Genomic DNA, 18514 nt, shown 5'->3' with positions numbered 1-18514 from the left:
TCGGCAGCACTTTCGGCAGCCGAAGGTTCCTTCCAGCGACTAAACTCATGCATGTTCGGCGGCACCTTCGGCGGTCGAAACACCCTTCCAGAGCCGAAAGTCCACTTTCGGGGGCAGGGTTCGACAGCCAAAAGCTTGCCTCCACAGGCAGGTTCGGCGGCCGAAAGTCCCTTCGACTGCCGAACCTGAGTTCTTCCCAAGGGCAGAAACTCAGCCTCTAACATGCACAAAAGTCTACCAACTCATTCAAACATGCATTTACCTATGCTACAACATGCAAACTCAAGCACATAAGCTCCTAGGGGCTACAAACTATCCTAAACCCCAACTACAACACATCAAACATACATAACCCTCATACATTGCTCAAAAACTCAACAAAAACCCACACTCTCAATAAAAACCTAAACATGCATTTCTACCCCATAAAACTTCATGAAACTTACTTAAAACACAAAATGAGTTAAAGATCTACTCTTACCTCTTGAAGATCGAGAGGAGAGGCGATCTAACTCGGAGATGGGAGAGATCTCGCTCCTTTGGTCTCCAAGCTCCAAAACTTGCTCTTTTGCTCAAAAATCTTCAAACCAAGTCAAAACTCATAAGAAATCATGAAAACTCGAAGGAAGAAGCTCAAAATCAACAAGGGACGGCGGAGAGCTCACCTTGGCTGAAAATGGGGAGAAAAGCTCGCCCATTTTGGACAAGGGACCCCTTTATAGGTGGCTGGCCAGGCCACTTTCGGGGGCCTAACGTGCCTCCGCATGCATGCCATGTTCGGCGGCCGAACTTGGACTTCCCTCACTTATGCCTTCGAGGGCCTAAAGCACTCCCGAAGCGCATGCATATTCGACGGCCGAACTTGAGGTTCGGCGGCCGAACCTGAATCTTCCTCCAAGGTTATTTTCATGCAAAAACTCATTTTCTTTCTTGCTTAGAACCATAAAATACATTAAAACATTTTATGAAAACATGCTCTTACCCTTCTAGAGGTTTCCGACATCCGAGATTCCACCGGAAGGTAGGAATTCCGATACCGGAGTCTAGCTGGGTATTACAAAGTCCATAAACACAAAGTATGCGGACTTCACCGTATACACACCTCTTTTATCAAAGTCCCACAAGAATGAATCTTATTTATTGCTAATACTAATAGGAATACTAATAATAGTCCTGATATCTCTTGAAGAAAAAAGGTCCATTAAAAGAGCAATGTTTCAAACTCTCCCATTACCTTTAAAAAGATCACCAACAGGCAAATATGGTTCAATAAAATCGGAGCCATCATCCGCAAAAAATGTATCCTCCTTAGGAATCCAGGGAGCTGAAACCACTAAAATCTTCTCTCTATGACCCACCCTCCACCTTGTACCCCTGCGAATCAACTCCCTTGATGCCATCACACTTTTCTAAATAAAGCTAGCACCATTACTTACATTGGCGGAAAATAAATCATCATTTGGGAAGTACTTTGCTTTAAACATTCTATAACAAAGAATATTAGGATTTGTTAAGAACCTCCTCAGTTATTTGCCAAGTAAAGACAAATTAAAACTCCTAAAGTCCCGAAACCCCATATCCCCCTTCTTCTTTCTACTACACATCTTCTCCCACGCTAGCTAATTAATACCCCTCCGCCCTTCTCTTTTACCCTCCCCCAAAAGCCATTGACCATTCTATGCAATTCATTCAAAATAGTAATGGGAATCAAAAAAATATTCATGCAATATGCAGGTATAGCCTGCAACACAGATTATATGAGAACCTCCATGCCTGCTCTAGATAGGAATCTGCTGCTCTATAAATTAATCCTCTTCCACATTCTTTCTTTCAGAAAATCAAAAATTGCTTTTTTGTTCCTCCCAATAAGAGAAGGTAACCCTAGGTAGGCACTATGACTCAATGGTGAATGAACATCTAGGATATTACTGATATTAGACCTTATAGAGGAGACCATATTGGAACTGAAGAAAATGCCAGATTTGTTGAAGTTCACCACTCGTCCAGAAGTAGCCGCATAGGTATTGAGAATAGATTTAATACTATCTACTTCCTCCAGTCTAGCATTAAAAAATAGCAGAGAATCATCTGCAAAAAATAAATGTGAGATCTTTGGGCATCTAGCACCTGCCCTACAATCCTGCAACCAGCCCCTAGATTCAGCATCTTTAAGTAGTAACGATAAACCTTCCGCACAAACCAAATAGAGATACAGAGAATAGGATCCCCCTGTCGAAGACCTCTACCAGGCACAATAGGACCAATCCAATCACCATTAAAATTGATATTGTAAGAAACTTTCGAAAAGCACATAGTCAACCACCTAATCCATTGAGTAGAAAAACCAAATTGTTCCAGTATACCTTTTAGAAACTCCCACTCTACCATATCATAAGCCTTAGAAATATCAATTTTAAGCGCACAATTACCATCATTTATGCCCTTATTAATTTTCATATTGTGAATCATTTCAAACGCAACCATAACATTATTGGTAATCAACTGATGAGGGATAAAAGCAGACTGATTCTCAGAGATAATCATAGGAAGGACCCTTTTAAATCTGTTCACCAAAGCTTTAGCCACAGTCTTATATAACACATTACATAACGCAATTAGATGAAAATCTTTAACAGTTTCAGGGCTATCCACTTTAGGGATCAAAACAATCAATGTTTCAGTAAGAGAAGAAGGAAAAGTACCTTGTTGAAGCCATAGGCAACAACCATCGGAAACATCATTGCCAATCAAGTGCCAAAATCTCTGGTAAAATGCAGGATTTAACCCATCCGGCCCAAGTGCCTTGTATGGATGCATATGAAAAAGAGCAGCTCTAAATTCCTCATTCGAAAAGGGAGCACAAAGATCAGCGTTACGGGCATCACTAATTAAGGGCAGCACCAACTCAAAAACCTGTTCACAATCCACAGAACCACCATAAAAAATAGACTGAAAATAATGCAAAACATGATTTTTAATTTCCTGCTCATCCTCAATCCAGGTACCCGACAACTCATTTAATTTAGTAATACGGTTCATTCTTCGTCTACCATTAATTTGTGCATTAAAAAAATTTGTATTTCGGTCCCCATTTTTAAGCAAAAAGTACTTTGCCTACTGTTTAAGTTTAATTTCTTCCTACTCAAAGAGACAAGAAACAGTACTGGGCTCATTATCCAATAATCTATGTATAGTCTTCTTCTTTTGCCAAAACTCTCTATTTATAGTCCTACCCCATAACGAAAGAGCAGAAATTAAATCATCACATTTCATCAAAAGGTTGTGTGGTATATAATTAACCCAAGTTCCTTTAACAACCTCAGCCATAGCCTCATCACATAACCATACATTATCAAATCGAAATCTCCTTCTATCTCCCCTATTATCCTTAGGAGCTGTATTAATCACCAACAGTTTGTGATCCGATCTAGGAACATGAACAACCGAGCAGACAACATTAGTGAATTTACGAGCCCAGTCTTCAGTAGCAAGGGTTTTATCAAGCTTCTCTCTAACCAGATTATTTGACTCTCTGCCCTTCTCCCATGTGAAGAAAGAGCCAACATTGGGTATTTAAACAAGATTACTGTCCTCAAGTGTCTGTCTAAACCCCTGCATAAGAGAATTTTGGTAAAGTTGTTCCTCCTTCTTTCTCATCTCTCGAACATAAATCATTAAAGTCTCCCGAACAAAACCATGGAAGAAAGCTTCCACGAGATAGAGCTCAAATAAGGTTTCAAGACTGAGTCGTCGTTGCGATTCTAGAAACCCATAATAACCAGTAAATCTTCATTGAACATTACCTTCCGAAATAACCGAATCAATAAAATTTGAAGAAAAGCCAACCACAGAAACAAACACATGACTCTTCCACATTAACGAAAGGTCTCCTCTCAATTTTTGTCTATTAACTGAGAAGCAAATATCAAAATGTAAAAAATTACAAAAAAATTCCATACGAGAACTAAGAGTTTTTGTTTCCATCAAAAATAAAATGTTTGGCTTGTAACTAGTAACAAAATCCTTTAATACATTAACTGTCCGAGAATTATTGAGTTCTCGGCAGTTCCAACACAGAACGATCATTACTTTCGGCCATCCTGACCTTTGACAGGATAAGCCATAATAACTATCATTTAATAAAAAATTATTCTAATTGTAGAACTGATTCGAAATATAACTGTCTTATATTAATTGTTTATTGGCTATCAACTCATTATATTAATTGTTTACCAAACCCCTTAGTTTAGTCAGCCGTAAGCTGCACCCAACTGTTAAATTAAAATTGCGTCTAAATATATAATATAAAAAAATAAAAATTATTTAATATATTTTAAAAAATAATAAATTAAATAATTAATTTTACAAAACTATAATGATTAATTTTTTTTATATATTTATTTTTATCTAATTCTTTGTAATTTGATAAAACAAAATGCTTCAAATAAAAGATTCTCTATTTTATCATGACAAATTTTTAGATTTTATTTGGTTTAAATATGTTAATTTTTCACTGGCATAAAATAACTTTATAGATTGTTAGATTGAAATAAGTAAATTATTTATCTTCAAAAAAAAAAAAAAAACAAACTCTTAACTTTCAAAAAAGTGAAAAAGAAATACCAATCAAACAGAATCAATTTTCACACTTTCTGTAATTTCAAATTCCAAGAAATTCCCTAACTGAGTTGTCCGCAGCCAAACAAGATCTAAAATTACTTTCTTACGCTTTTTTTTTTTTTCTTACATCTTTAATTTTCTGTAATTAAATTAATTAATAGTTATTGATAATAAAATTACGCTTTTTTGATTTGTTAGAAATGCAAGAGATATGAACCAGAATGACTTCTCACTGCACTTCGATCTAGAATCACCACACACACAGACCAGAATGACTTCTGTCCCAAAGAAGTGCTTCTGTTGAGTGAGGTGATGAAGAAGTGGCTTCAGCCAGATGATCAACAAGGCACCAAATTTCTGTTGGCTATTTGCAGTTGTTGCTGCTGAGAAATAACTCAGAAACTCAAAGATACCTGCAGCCTACACTGAACTGACTGTGAAAGGAAGTAGTCACTATTAGATTATCACAACTCCAAGCAACACATACATTATGCAGGAAAGTCGAAAGACGCCCGTCAAAATTCGAAGGGGAAAGAATCAATCTATCATCTACTTGTTTACATTTTTCTCTTTTCTTCCTTTATCTTTGCAGCTTGAGCTGCAAGGTTGCAACTCAATGTAGATATCTGGCTACTTCCCCACTACTGGCAACTTGAAATTGATTAAATTGAAGGGCAAAAACAAGAGAGCCAACAGAGTCAATAGGAAGGCATTCTAGGTAAAAAGTACGTAAGAAAATAATAGAAAAAGAGGCATTCTTCAGCTTTATTCCTGCAAAATTTGAATTCTGAGAAAAAAAAATATAGCTGTGATGTTTGAATTATATGATTATAAACATAACATCTATGAAAAGGAAAAGAATGTTTAACTGGGAAAAAATTCAGAAAATCTGAAAAGCAATAGTGCATGCTGTACCTGCACTAAGCTCCTAAATCAAGCTGCAGAAATTTCTCTTGTAATTCTGCAGCTAATCTTTTCCTTCCTGACTTCTGTAGGTGCTTTAAAACTCTCATATACAGATTAAAATGAGGTCTAAGACTCTTTTTCATCATTTCAGAAAGAATATATTCAGCAGCAGCCACATTTCCTCTTTTCTGATGGAGGCTTGCAAGCAAGCTGTAATTCACACAGCTTAAGCGCTTATCATCTGAACCCAAAACATATTTGTATGCCTCTTCGTACTGTTGTGAGTTGAAAAGCCCCTTGATAAAGGCAGCATGTGTTGAAAGTCGAGGTTCAAGACCCCTTGCAACCTCTTCATCAAAAAACTTGAAAGCAACATCCAACTTGCCTTCCCGACAAAAGTTATATATAAATATCTCAAAAGTTAATGCATCAGGAGGACAGTTGCTCTCTTTCATTTTCAGAAATAATTCGTAGGCATCATTATTTTTACCATTCTTTAGCAAACTGCTAATTATATAGTTGTAAGTTTGGGGACTTGGATTACAGCCTGCCTTCCTCATCTCATTCATCACATCTCGTGCTCCTTGAAAATCACATCTCTTACACATTTCTCTAATCAAAATACTGTAGAAAGACAACCTCCTCTCTGTTTTCTCAATCACAAACTTTGCCATGTTAAAAGATCCCAAAACACTGAACATCTCAATCAATGAGTAAACTCCAGTGCGATAACATGTCCCCCCAACTTCACCCAATATATCAATAACTCTCTGCGTTGATTTCCTCAGCAGAATCTCAGCTGTCGCAGTAGAAAGTAAGAACCCGAATGCCTTATTTGTTAGGGACAAACTCTTCAGACTGAAATCATTCAAAAGACATAGCATAGCATCATAATCATCTAACCGACCACAATTATCAATAACCAAACTACAGATGTCAGAATTAAATTCCAATTCTGGCTGCCGACGTCTAATCCATTGAAAGAAATGCAATGCAGACCTTTTCTTACTATTCAAAGCTCGAAGAATCTGAGTCACAGAAGTGATAGATAGTCTTAGATTCAACAAACTCAACTTAGATTCCAAATCATACTCGTTACTTCTTAGCAAACCAATAATCTTAAAAACCTCTTTTCGAGTTGCTACTGGTCTAAGCTCATCAGTATGCGATTTTTTATTCTGAGAAGCAGCAATAGATGAAATTGAATAAAAATGAAAGCAATCATGGGCTCTAGGCTTTAACAAATAAAGATTAAAACTTTGACTCGTATAATCCTTATATCTACCCTTGCATCCGATGAAACGAAAACAATTTGAAGATTGAAGATATGGGTATGTCATAGATCTAACAGAAGGCGAGCCGTGTGAGGAGAATGAGGACAAACTTCTACAACCATTATACTTAAACAAGCAGAGAGAATGAGGAAATGGGTAAGTTTCAGAACAAAACGAAAAAGACCCAGATGTGGAAATCAAGGAGTATGGGCGATCCAAAGTGGGGTTTCTGAAAGATGAACTGCAGATTGAATTTCCAAATAGCCTTGGTGAAACTAGGGTTTTAGTAGGAGAAGATAAAATTAAATGTGAAAGGGAGAATTGAGAAGAAATAGAGCAAATAGAGAGATGAGGAATCGAAAGGTACCTGAGCTTCCTCTTGCAAAGATTCGAAGTTTTCATAATCACCAGAAGGATTCAGGAGACTACATACACCGGAATTTGTCTCACAGAGAGCTTCAGAGTGGGAAAAGCGGGAAAATGCTATTAATTTGGGCTTTTTGTATTGGTGCCCGACGCTTTATCAAAATTTGTCCAGAAAACTTTTATAAAAGGCCCCGAGACATTACGGTGCCAGACTATTATTTCTTTTTATTCTACTATTAATTTATTTATTTATTTATTTATTTTTATAAATTATAAATAATTTAATATTTTTTATATAATATTTAATAGAAAATAATATAATAATTTTAATTTTTTTAAATGAAATTTTAAATATTATATATTATTTCTAATTTATTAAAAGAAAAAATAAATTAATTAAATAATTAATTTAATAAAGTCATCATATATATATTTAATAGTAGAATAATATTATAATTTTAAATATTTTTATGTAATTTTTTATTACTAATTTTTATAATATTTTAATATATTAAAAATATTTTTATAAAATATAATAATTATATCTCAATAAATTTATAATTAATTATAATATTTTATTGAGTTATAAAATAATATTATTATGTAATTAAATATATATTAAATTACTCGTACTATTTATTTACACTAAATAAATATATATAATATCATTAAATTATTTTTATATATTTAATTATAATTGAATTATTTTTATATTTTTAATTATAATAAAATATTAATTTTATGATTCTGAAATTATATAATACTAATAATTTTTTTATTTTAAAAATAAATATTTATAATTTTTTATTTAAATATTAATAATAAAATATATTAAATATTAATATATTAAAATTATAAAAAAAATATTTATTATTATAAAATATAATATAAATAATATTATTAAATTAATATAATATAAATATATTATTATAATATATTAATAATTTAAAAAATTAAAAAAATAAAATTAATCTCTAACACTTTTATAAAAAGTGTCAGGCCTCTACGTCTTTTAAAAAGATGTCAAGAACAATTTTAATCTTCACGTGGACCGTAAAATTTGAAATCTACAAATATTTTGTTTTTCATTTTAAATTAATAATTTTTTTTATTTTTAATTTTAAATTGACAAAAAAATCTAATTAATTTATACAACTAATTTATATGAATAAATATAATTATTTTATCATAAAATAAAATAACTAAATACTAAAGCAATTAAAAAAAAATTCTGATTCAAGATAAACAGGGTTTATATTTGTTTTATGTCATAATAATTATCTATTTTATTTTTTTCACGTATTTTAAAAAATATAATATTTTATTAACTTTCCAATTATGTTTAATTTAAATACATTAAATTTAATAAATATTGAGAAATATTTTATAAGATTTTTTAAAAATAAAAAAATAAAAAAATAAATTAAAATAATCGAATTATATATTATTAGAGTTGAAAATGAAAATAAATAATAATTTTAGAATAACTAAAAAAGAAAAAATGTATAAAAGTTGAGACTGATTCTAATAATTAGATTAAACGCTAGAACCGTTAGAGTTCCACGCCACTGTCGCTCTATGCTTCTTCCAGAAGGCTCAATGGTCATGGGTGAGATTATTCCTTTCAATAATCAACTGAGAAGACCTTAGCAACACACACTTAAGCATTAAGGAGAGGAAAGAGGCAAAACTGAGCACAAAAGTTCCGAGATGAGGAAGGCTAGCTTGAGGTAGGAAATCGTTGCAGCCTCTACATGAAGATCTTGTCAAGATTAAGGGAAGCTTCCGGTTCAAAAACAATAGTAGGAGGGAATTTTAAATTTGAAATTTTTATTTGTTTATAGAGATTAAATTGGAGATTTTAATTATTGCTTTAATTGTGATGGACTTTTAAAAATGAACACACATAAAAAAAAAAGTATTATAAATAAAGAAAAAAAATAACAAGGATAAATAAGAGAGTATCTAATTTTGACAAAATTAAAATTTAAAGGCTAAAATATTATATTTTAAAAATAAAGTGATAAATTCATTAATTACAATAAAAAAGTAATTTTTCTTATAAAATATTTCAATCCATCCTTAAATTAATTAAAAAATAAGTATGTTATATTAATATTTGTTTTCAAATGTAAAATTATAAAAGTAACAAGTTTAGAAATAGTCAAATAAAATCTATCAATATCTCAATAGAATTAAGAGGACAAGCATAACTGTATTGAAACAATAAATATCAGTGTATTTAATTATTAATAATTTTAAATTTAAATTTATACTTTTCTCAAGTTCAAATAAATTCAATTCAATTTTTAGAATTGAATAAGTCATAATATAATATAAAATTATTTTTTAATAATAAAATATTATTTTATATAATTTAAAATATCAAAATGTTAACATTTTAATTAACATAAAAAATTAGAAAATGCATAGATATAACAAATGATTTTTAGAATTACAAAAATAAAATTTTATTATATAAAAATATTTTTATTATTAAAAATAATATTATATTAAATGAGTTTTAAAGCAAGTTTAAATGGACTTATATCCTTCACATTATTAATTTTTATAAGTAAAAATGATATTAAAATTTAAATAAAAATGATATTAAAATTTAAATATTTCCTCCGTTGAATAATTTTTTATCCATTTGATTTTTTTACATATACTTAGAAATATATATTTTTTTTATTTTTTAATTATATTCTTTTTAAATATATTAAATTTTATTAAATATTAAAAAATATTTTGATAATATTTTTAAAAAATAAAATAAAATTATAATAGTCAATTTATACGATAGTCAAAAGAAATAATAATTTTGATACAATTAGAAAAACAATGGACAAAAATTTACTTGACCTTAGATGATATTATGATAATAGTATATTCCATTTAATATAACAAGAGTGGAATTTCATAGAACAACAAACATTGATCTTAAAAAAAAATACTTAAGAGATTTAAACATTCAAACCCACATTTCAAGTTAATATGTATGGCATGTAATAATATTAAATATGTATAATACCGTTAAACAAACTTATAAAAATCGATCCATAAACTTTACCCTAGAACATTTTATGATTCTATTATTTATTACTAAAAGCGCCACTTTGAGTGATGTTTTCAAAGAGCAATTACATCACATCGATTATTGAGCGAAATACTTCTGCAAATGCCACTAGCAATAATGTTTTCAAGAGCTTTGTATTACATCAGTCATTTGACAACGAGCTCTTAAAAACGCCACTATCAATAGCATTTCCAGTGTTTTTTCCACTTTTTTCTTGTCTCTAAAATCTCTGTCTATTGGCGCTTTCACAAGCTTATGCTGATTCAACATCATTGTATTCAGTCATCTTTATTGTATTTAGGCTGTTGAATTACAAACTATCAACTGTGATGATTTCAATAAAATATGAAACAGAGTAGTCATTTTATGATTTGAAGCAAAAGGATTCGCCCATATGCTAATGTTCATGAGTGGATATTTAAAAAAAAAAAAAAAGAAAGTAATTTCAAATAAATAAAAATATAAAAAGCATGTGAATGCTTCCTATAACCAAGAAAAAAGGTTACAAATATGAAACTTGATTACCACAGATTTAGCAAAATACATCAGTTTAATTGTATCACTGCTTCTCACATCACTTTCAACGAGAAAGAAAGAAAATCTCTAAACATATTGACTAAAGGTCCTCTAAGATGGATGAAACTGTCTGCTAATATTTCCGACTATCATTCAACGCTGTGGCTGTGATGGTCGACGGAGGCCAGGTATCTGAAACATTTTTATTTCTCAATATTAGATGGCACCCTATAATTCTTTTCTTTCATTCCTGATGCATTTAATTTGCACAATCAAGTAATATTGATACCAACCTCAACTCCATGAGGGCCTATACGGTTGCGAGATATAAAATTGACAACCAGTGCTGCAAATTCATCAGGTACATCTTCCTGCAATCATGGGGGTTGTACTAGTAATTTTTGAATAACAGAAGCAAATAAAATGTATTATGAATGTAACTAACTGGTGCCGACCTGTATAGCGTGTCCAGTATGTCTGACGACCACCATTTGGAACTTCCCTTGCATTTGGCCAATTGTAAGAGCTCTGTTGCGAAACAGTGCAAAGAAAATCTCAGAATTTAAAAACTTCTACCATCTTACTGTTCTACATCCCATCACATAGAATACTCCTCAATGCCAAAAAGGTAAATGCTACTAAGAAAATCGGCATTCAGATATTTAGTGCCATGGAATACAAGGATTGGTACATTAAAGCAGCTAAAATGATGAGTAAACTTCCAGAGTCATGCATTTCACTAACATCATCTAAAAAATCTGCTCAGTGCCATAGATTCAATTGTGTTCTTTGATTTAAATGCAAGTGATTGTATAATGATGCCATTGAAAATCTTCTACATATAATATTGAGGCAAGTTCAAAAGCATAACCTGTCCAGCCTATCTGTTCCTGCTAAAAGTAGGAGTTTCGGAACAGGACTCGACAGAAATTTTTCCGAAAGGCCTTCATACCTGCAAGATGCACAAAGTAGACAATCCATCAACGTACTTGAATAGAAAATGCTTAGCTGCAATAATCAATGACTGATTAATATAATGCATCCCATCTGTATTTGGCTACAGCCCCTTAGGCAGTATATCATTATCTTGCAGATGTATCACTAACTATTCTTATGAAGGTATCCCATTCAGGCAAATCATCCTTTCATGAATCAGCTTCTAGGATCTCCAAATCCTGTAAGTAGTATACTCATTTTAAATTGTCTCCCACATGCATCTTATGGTTTGTTAATTTATAGACTGGCTACAACTCTACTCGGATAACTAATATTCTGCCTCCTCCTCCAACTCCTAGGTGGTTGCATTTGCTTTCAAAATTAAAAATGGATAAAATCAATCTTGATGCATTGAAACTAACCAGCTTTATCTACTTTTAGGATTCTTCCATTTGCTATTGCCCCATCATCTGGGGAAGCTGCTTCATATCCATCAGATTCTCATAGAACCAAAAATGACCCAAGGATTTTTTTTTTAATTTTTAATTTTTTGCTATTATCATTTTCTTTTTCTACTTCCTGCATCTCCAAGTTCCACATTTGCAAGGCAGCACTGCAGAACTTGTAAACTTGTTTCATTCCAATTCTTCCTTTTTTTTCTAGGGCTTCAATTTTCAGGATCATATCTCCTACCGCTCAATCAGAAACCATGATCATCCTTGAAATGAGTATCCAAATAACTTGGTGACAAAATTGCATCCAAGTATGTAGAGCATTGGCACTCAGACTCATGACCATATCACAAACTACAAAGCATTTGGTTTTGGTTAAATTTATGAACTCAATCTTCATTGCAAAGTAATTGTTAATTGAACATTAAGTTATACCATCCTCTCCAGTATTGTTCTGTTTCCTCCAGACGTGCTCTATAAACATAACTGCAACACAAAATAATTTCCCCCAGTTAGTCAAACTGTCTTGGTCTAAATTTGTTCAGCATTAAAAGCATAACCTGTGAACAGCAACCTGTAAAGGCTTTGATGTTCCGATTGCTTCAACATAATTCAGGAATACTTACCATTTCTTCGACTCATCATATTTTAAAGTGGTAGGCACAGATATGCAGGCAGAATCAATGTTTCTTAAAGAACCTCCTTTTACACTCCATTCTACCTGTGGAAAAGCATATTTTCCAAATCACTGCCTTTCTAACTACACCAGTATGCATAAGCTTCAGTGAGAATTATTGGAATGAAACATATGTTGCCAAGTATTGGCCACAGGTATCAGTACAGGTATGTACCTAGCTGTCTGACCACTGTAATGTCTAAATTTCAGGATATTGAGAATAGGCTGAAAAAATATTTTCCCTTTTCATAGCAGTTAGTAAAACAATCAATTTTTCACAGGTAATCCTTTGATTTTCAACTTGAATTGTACGCTTCTATTTGATTGAAGCATCAAAAGACTTAAACTGAGCATGCAAATGAAACTTGAACAAAAAGTGAAACTTAAAGATTAACTTTTGTGATTTCATTATTTGAATATCGACTGGATAATACATTTTTTATTAAAAAAATAATTCATTTTCTGCTCTTCTTCAATATCTTGATCTCCTCCCCCTTAGGAAAGACCACTAAAGCTAATAATAAGTAAAAATGGAGCTTATAAGCGGTCTTGATTTAGTTTATTTTGGTTTTGTTGGAATTTTGAAGATGAGAAAGCCCATAAAGAGAAAAACTTTGCTAATTACAAAATATATAGGGCACAAAAACATTGCAGATAATGGAAACTAAAGCTACATTTTATGAGGTGAAATTATTCAAGTGAAAAAACCATAATTGGAAAATAAACGTTGTGTCAGTTTGCATGTCTAGATGACGTGTAATATAGATTTCAAATATTCCTGCTATCACATTTGTATGAGAACATATTTTTGTGATTTATTACCTTTCTGATTTTCCATATAGTCATTATGCATTAGTTAAACATTCCATTGTCCAAAAATATAATTTGCTAGTTTTGCATGAGTATGTGGTCACTAGAATTAGTATTAAATCTTAAACTTCGATTTTCTTCTCAATCCTTGATTCATAAAGTTATGATTTTGATTCTCAATTGGACAACTTAGGAATAACCAGGTACAAATAAATGATGATGTAAAACTACTAGAATCAGAATGATGGGGCTCCAAAAAGATGATAGATACCGCTTTTTCAATGCTTGAGAAATGCTTCATCCTGTTTGACAAGATTTTCTGCATGTGAACCAAAGAAGCCATAGCTGTTCCCTGAAATTCCATCACATTATCCAATAAATATGTCAATATACTATTGACAAATAATAAACAATCAGAAGCATGCTGACATGTTTATCATCCAGAAAGCAAACCTCTACAACATCCACAACAACCAGCCCAGCCAAGCTAGGCAATGCTTTCTTAGCAGCAACATGCACCGCTACTGAGCCCCCCATGCTGTATTACAATGACAAAAGGACAATTAGGGGGGAGGGAGAAAAGAAAGATATAGGGAAACTTTGAAAGAGAAATAGAATGAAATAATGACAATTTTCAGATTAGTTGCTAATGAAACAGAAAATAAATCAGAAAACTACAACACCAACAATTGTTTCCTCATTTCACACAAGGAAAACATAAGAGATATGGCTGGACTAAAAATTTATGAATGGTATTAAAAGATAAATAAGAAGTGTGTCATTCATTTCTCGATCAACCAGTAACATGTATTGCTAGTTGTCTAAGAAAGGGAATGACATAACACATGCTTTAAAATATTGAAAACAGATTTGTCAAAATTTTGAAGTATGTTATCATTAAAAAAAAAACTACCACATAGCCTCATACCTCAAACAGAGATTTTAAAAGAGAATAAATAAATAAATAAGAGGAAAGCATGCAGATGCAAAATAGAAGATAGCTACAGTCAAATTCTTAAGTATCACATATAACGCCCTTCACTGTGCAAGGAGGGGGGTTGTTGGGGGAAGGAATGAAAGGAGTGTTGATGGTTGGTGAGATTGGTGCTTTTTGCTATTGCTTTTCCTTTCACTTCTGAGTATCTATCACCTTAAAGAAGAGGAATCAGCAATATCCCTATGCAAATTAACTTACAGAAGGAGTACAACCTGTGACCAACAAGCACAATTGCAGGAGGAGAATCTCCATACATTTCCTTCAGTACAGCCAAAACATCATTGCACATGGTCTGCACATATGAGAAAACACCTGTTGATAGTATCCTACAAAACCTAATGACCAAAATACATGTCTACTTACAAGTAACATAGAATAATAATACAATACTTTGTACCTCAATGGATAGGTCAAGATCATTTTCAGTAGATGTCTTCCCATGTCCTCTCAAGTCCATGGCAACTACCCGGACTTTCTCCTTAATTTTACTTGCTGACAGTGCAAATGAAAGCCTGGCCAAATGTATTATAATTTACATTTATCAGAATGCACAAAGTTTAGAACCTTTTTTTTTCTTTAACAGTAAATAACTAAGCACGTAAATTGATTTTGAAAGAGAGATAAAATGACAGTAAAATCACTGTTACTATTTTTCTTTTTCATTAACTCCATGGTAAGATTCCAGAAGGAAATCAACTAACACATAAACAAAGCAAATTACAACATCAAAATGTAATTATGCTTCATACACATTATACTAGGATGCTTAAATTAATTATAGTTCAATGAAAAATTCTTAGGCAGCTGCAGACTAATATGCAAGCTTTGTCTATGAAGTTGCCACCAAATGAATTAATGTTGAAAATTGAGTACTTGGATCATCTTTGGATCACCCTCCCCAGAAATAGAATCATAATCAAACTGGTAATAATAGCCATCTTTAAACTGAATCTGTCTTACCATGGTATTCATAAGTGAGTGTTGAGAAAGAGAGGCAAGCTCTTATAAACTAGATCATCCATGTGGGAAGAAGTGATAGTACATTAATCAAAGACTAAGAAGTCTGAGGCTGCAGACTTTTCTTTTTTTGTTGTGGGGGGGGGTGTGGGGGGGAGCTGCTGAAGATGTAGAGAACTATGCAAATTCTCCTAACTTGGTCAGACAACAACTACAAAATGAGAGTAGTTTCACTGAATTTCAAGTCCCCAGATGCTCAAATGGACTCTGATATAGACTTTGAGAATCAATATGGCAGCCAAAAGATATACAGGAGTTCTAGATAATGCCAAATGGTGAGAGATGACAAAGATGGTGATGGTGGTGCTCAAACCCATTTGCTTATTCTTAAAACCTTTATTTATTCCCTGCCCGCTAATAAACAAACCTGAGTTGAAATATGATTCTATATAGCAGGTTTATTAAGGATTAAAATCACAAATCAACCATTCTACCTAGTTTGATAAAAAAATTAAGTTTCTTATTATAAGTCCTTTGGTTTACAGATGAAAAGATGAATAAGAGCATTAAGTCATCCTTCATACAACCAGCTTTATCCTCTGATTTCCAGCAACAAGCCTATCAGCTAGACTCGAGAAAAACATAATTCCGCCCTATTTTCAGCAAGCAAAAAAAAAAATTTGCAAATTGGATGATTTTCCACAAAACGCAGTGTCAGATGATACTGAAAGATAAGAACCAAAAAAAAAAGAGGAGATCATACCCAGAATAGCCACCCCCATGAAGACAAAAAACTACAGGGCCTTCATTTCCTGCCATATACACATGAAATACCTATAATGATAAAGAACATTAGCAGAGAGAAGTAAAACAATTATACAAGATCAAAAAAAAAATCACTGTTAAAGCATCAATCCAAACACTGACATCATTTGAATTTGGAATTGAAACATCTTCCTCTCGATCAAAGAACTCTCTCCAGTCTAAAGGAGAGTACTTCTGTAAGGTGCTCCTACAAGAACCCATTCAATTACTCAAAAACAAACAATAAATTACAAAATAAAAACAAAAATTCAAAGAGCATTGATCATTTAACTCACTCAGTAGTAGGAGGGCGTCGAGGAACAGAGGCAAAAGCAGAAACTGATGGCGTTTGGGTTGATTTTCCTTCCCCTTGTTCATGATTCTCGCCTTCTTGGCTCTCTTCAGGGAGTGAAGTGAGATTTTTGGAGGATTCCATTTCTGATATACGATGCTGCAGATCGTTCACCAGATGTAGCAAGTAGACCAAATTGGAAGCGAGGAATGAAGGGGGAAAGAAAAAAAAATTAGAAAAGGCCAATTATTAGAACCGCAAATGAACGTGGCACTCTTTGGGTTAGAAGCCTAAAATGCATTCAAGTTTAAAAAAGTTAAAAAGTATTATTTGAATTTATACAAAAATTAATTATAGATAATAATTAATATTTATTTATGTTACAAAAATATAATAATAAACTGTCTATTTTATTAAGGTTTATTTATGTAATTTGTAAAATTTTATGCATTATTGTTTTTATGTGTATAAATAAAATCATAATGTGAAAAAGGAAAATCTCAAAAGAGGAGTGGATGAGTAGAAAAGGAAGCAAAGAGTACGGAGAAACGGAGAGGGAAAAGAAGGGGCCGTCCGGAGACGAGGCATATTGATAATATATTTTACAATCTAATTAAAGTTTTGTATTTTCTTATCTTGGTTTTTCTTTGTGCTTTTCTTTTAGTTTGCAGGTATTTTTCATCGTTTTTAAATAAAAAAAACGTTCCATCCTCCATTGCTCACTCTCATCGTGATTGGATTATGAATTTTGGATTGATCTATAGGTTTGATTATGGGCCTGTGGTTTGGTTGATTTCATGGCTTTCTTGGATCGGCAATTGTTATAAGCCCTTTTGTAAATTGTATCTTGCCTTTGTTAAATGTAATGCATTTTGCATTGTGAAGAAAAAGTCTCCTTAAAATGAAGGAGAAAAATAAAATTTTGATAGATATATTTAAAAAATTAATTAAATAAATAAGAATGATGCATAGAATTTGAAGATAATTATTAAAATAATATTTTTAAAAAACTATTTAACAATCTAATTTCAAATAAAAAATAATTTGTAAAAATAATGTTTGCTCTAGAAAACCTCAATCAAGTTGACATTTTTTAGAAATGTTGAAAACGCGAGTTAAGTTGGCGTTTTCATAAGCACTATTAACGCCAATGAAGTTGGCGTTTTCAATGGCAGTGATGTCACCTGTTCCGTGAGTGGTTTTGTTGGAAACTTATTATTAGGTCCTTATATATCACTAAAATTAATTCGGTAGTCCTTATTTATTTAAACCCTATCAAAATTTCCAGTATTTTATAAAACCAAACTTTTTAAGTGCCGAAAAATTAATTTTATACAATTCATTTTTTTCTTGGAATTGTACTAGAATTATTAATTTTTTAGTATTGTTCCAGTTCATTATAATTACAGAGAATTACAATTAATTTTATATAATTAAATAAAATTAATTTTTCAGTACTATTATAATTTAATATAATTATAGTTTGGATAAAATATTAATTATATACCATAAATTTTTCGGCATCGTTCTAATTTACTACGATTACAATTTAGAAAAAAAATAATTTTTCAGTATCTTTTCAATTTAGTACAATTACCATTCAGAGAACTACAATTAATTTTATATAATTATATAAAATTAATTTTTTGATGTTGTTCCAGTTTAATACTATTACAGTTTGGAGAACTACGATTAATTTTATATAATTATATAAAATTAATTTTTAATACGGTTCAGTTTAGTATAATTATCGTTTGGAAAACCAAAATTAATTATATATAATTATATAAAATTAATTTTAGTACCATTTCAATTTAGTACAATTACCA

At 31.7% G+C, this 18514-nt stretch overlaps 2 protein-coding genes across 2 annotated transcripts; both read right to left on the bottom strand.

Moving 5' to 3' along the window:
* Positions 1 to 4767: 4767 nt before the first annotated feature.
* LOC110606084 (pentatricopeptide repeat-containing protein At1g52640, mitochondrial) lies at positions 4768 to 7319 on the bottom strand. Its single transcript, XM_021744833.2, has 2 exons — positions 5536 to 7319; positions 4768 to 5407 (listed from the first exon to the last, which is right to left on the bottom strand). The coding sequence occupies exon 1, from the start codon at positions 7200 to 7202 to the stop codon at positions 5541 to 5543; it is 1662 nt and encodes a 553-aa protein (XP_021600525.1). The 5' UTR covers positions 7203 to 7319; the 3' UTR covers positions 4768 to 5407; positions 5536 to 5540.
* Positions 7320 to 10747: 3428 nt separating this feature from the next.
* LOC110607137 (protein phosphatase methylesterase 1) lies at positions 10748 to 16986 on the bottom strand. The gene is made up of 13 exons (XM_021746214.2): positions 16690 to 16986; positions 16517 to 16601; positions 16353 to 16423; positions 15030 to 15144; positions 14845 to 14924; positions 14089 to 14173; positions 13907 to 13987; positions 12776 to 12870; positions 12585 to 12635; positions 11633 to 11713; positions 11217 to 11289; positions 11055 to 11132; positions 10748 to 10953 (listed from the first exon to the last, which is right to left on the bottom strand). Exons 1-13 carry the CDS (start codon positions 16827 to 16829, stop codon positions 10915 to 10917), a joined length of 1074 nt encoding a protein of 357 aa, XP_021601906.1. The 5' UTR covers positions 16830 to 16986; the 3' UTR covers positions 10748 to 10914.
* Positions 16987 to 18514: the final 1528 nt, after the last annotated feature.

Source organism: Manihot esculenta, chromosome 18 (genome assembly GCF_001659605.2).
Source record: "Manihot esculenta cultivar AM560-2 chromosome 18, M.esculenta_v8, whole genome shotgun sequence".
Lineage (NCBI taxonomy): Eukaryota > Viridiplantae > Streptophyta > Magnoliopsida > Malpighiales > Euphorbiaceae > Manihot > Manihot esculenta.
This window is presented reverse-complemented; position numbering and strand designations above follow the sequence as displayed.

Excerpts from the sequence above, each read along its gene's own strand:
- LOC110606084 (XM_021744833.2), bottom strand. The coding sequence starts at position 7,202 with ATGAAAACTTCGAATCTTTGCAAGAGGAAGCTCAGGTACCTTTCGATT.
- LOC110607137 (XM_021746214.2), bottom strand. The coding sequence starts at position 16,829 with ATGGAATCCTCCAAAAATCTCACTTCACTCCCTGAAGAGAGCCAAGAA. Across the intron at positions 12,636-12,775 it reads TATGATGAGTCGAAGAAATG|TTATGTTTATAGAGCACGTC; the intron begins GTAAGTATTCCT and ends TTTGTGTTGCAG. Across the intron at positions 10,954-11,054 it reads TAGGCCCTCATGGAGTTGAG|ATACCTGGCCTCCGTCGACC; the intron begins GTTGGTATCAAT and ends AAAATGTTTCAG.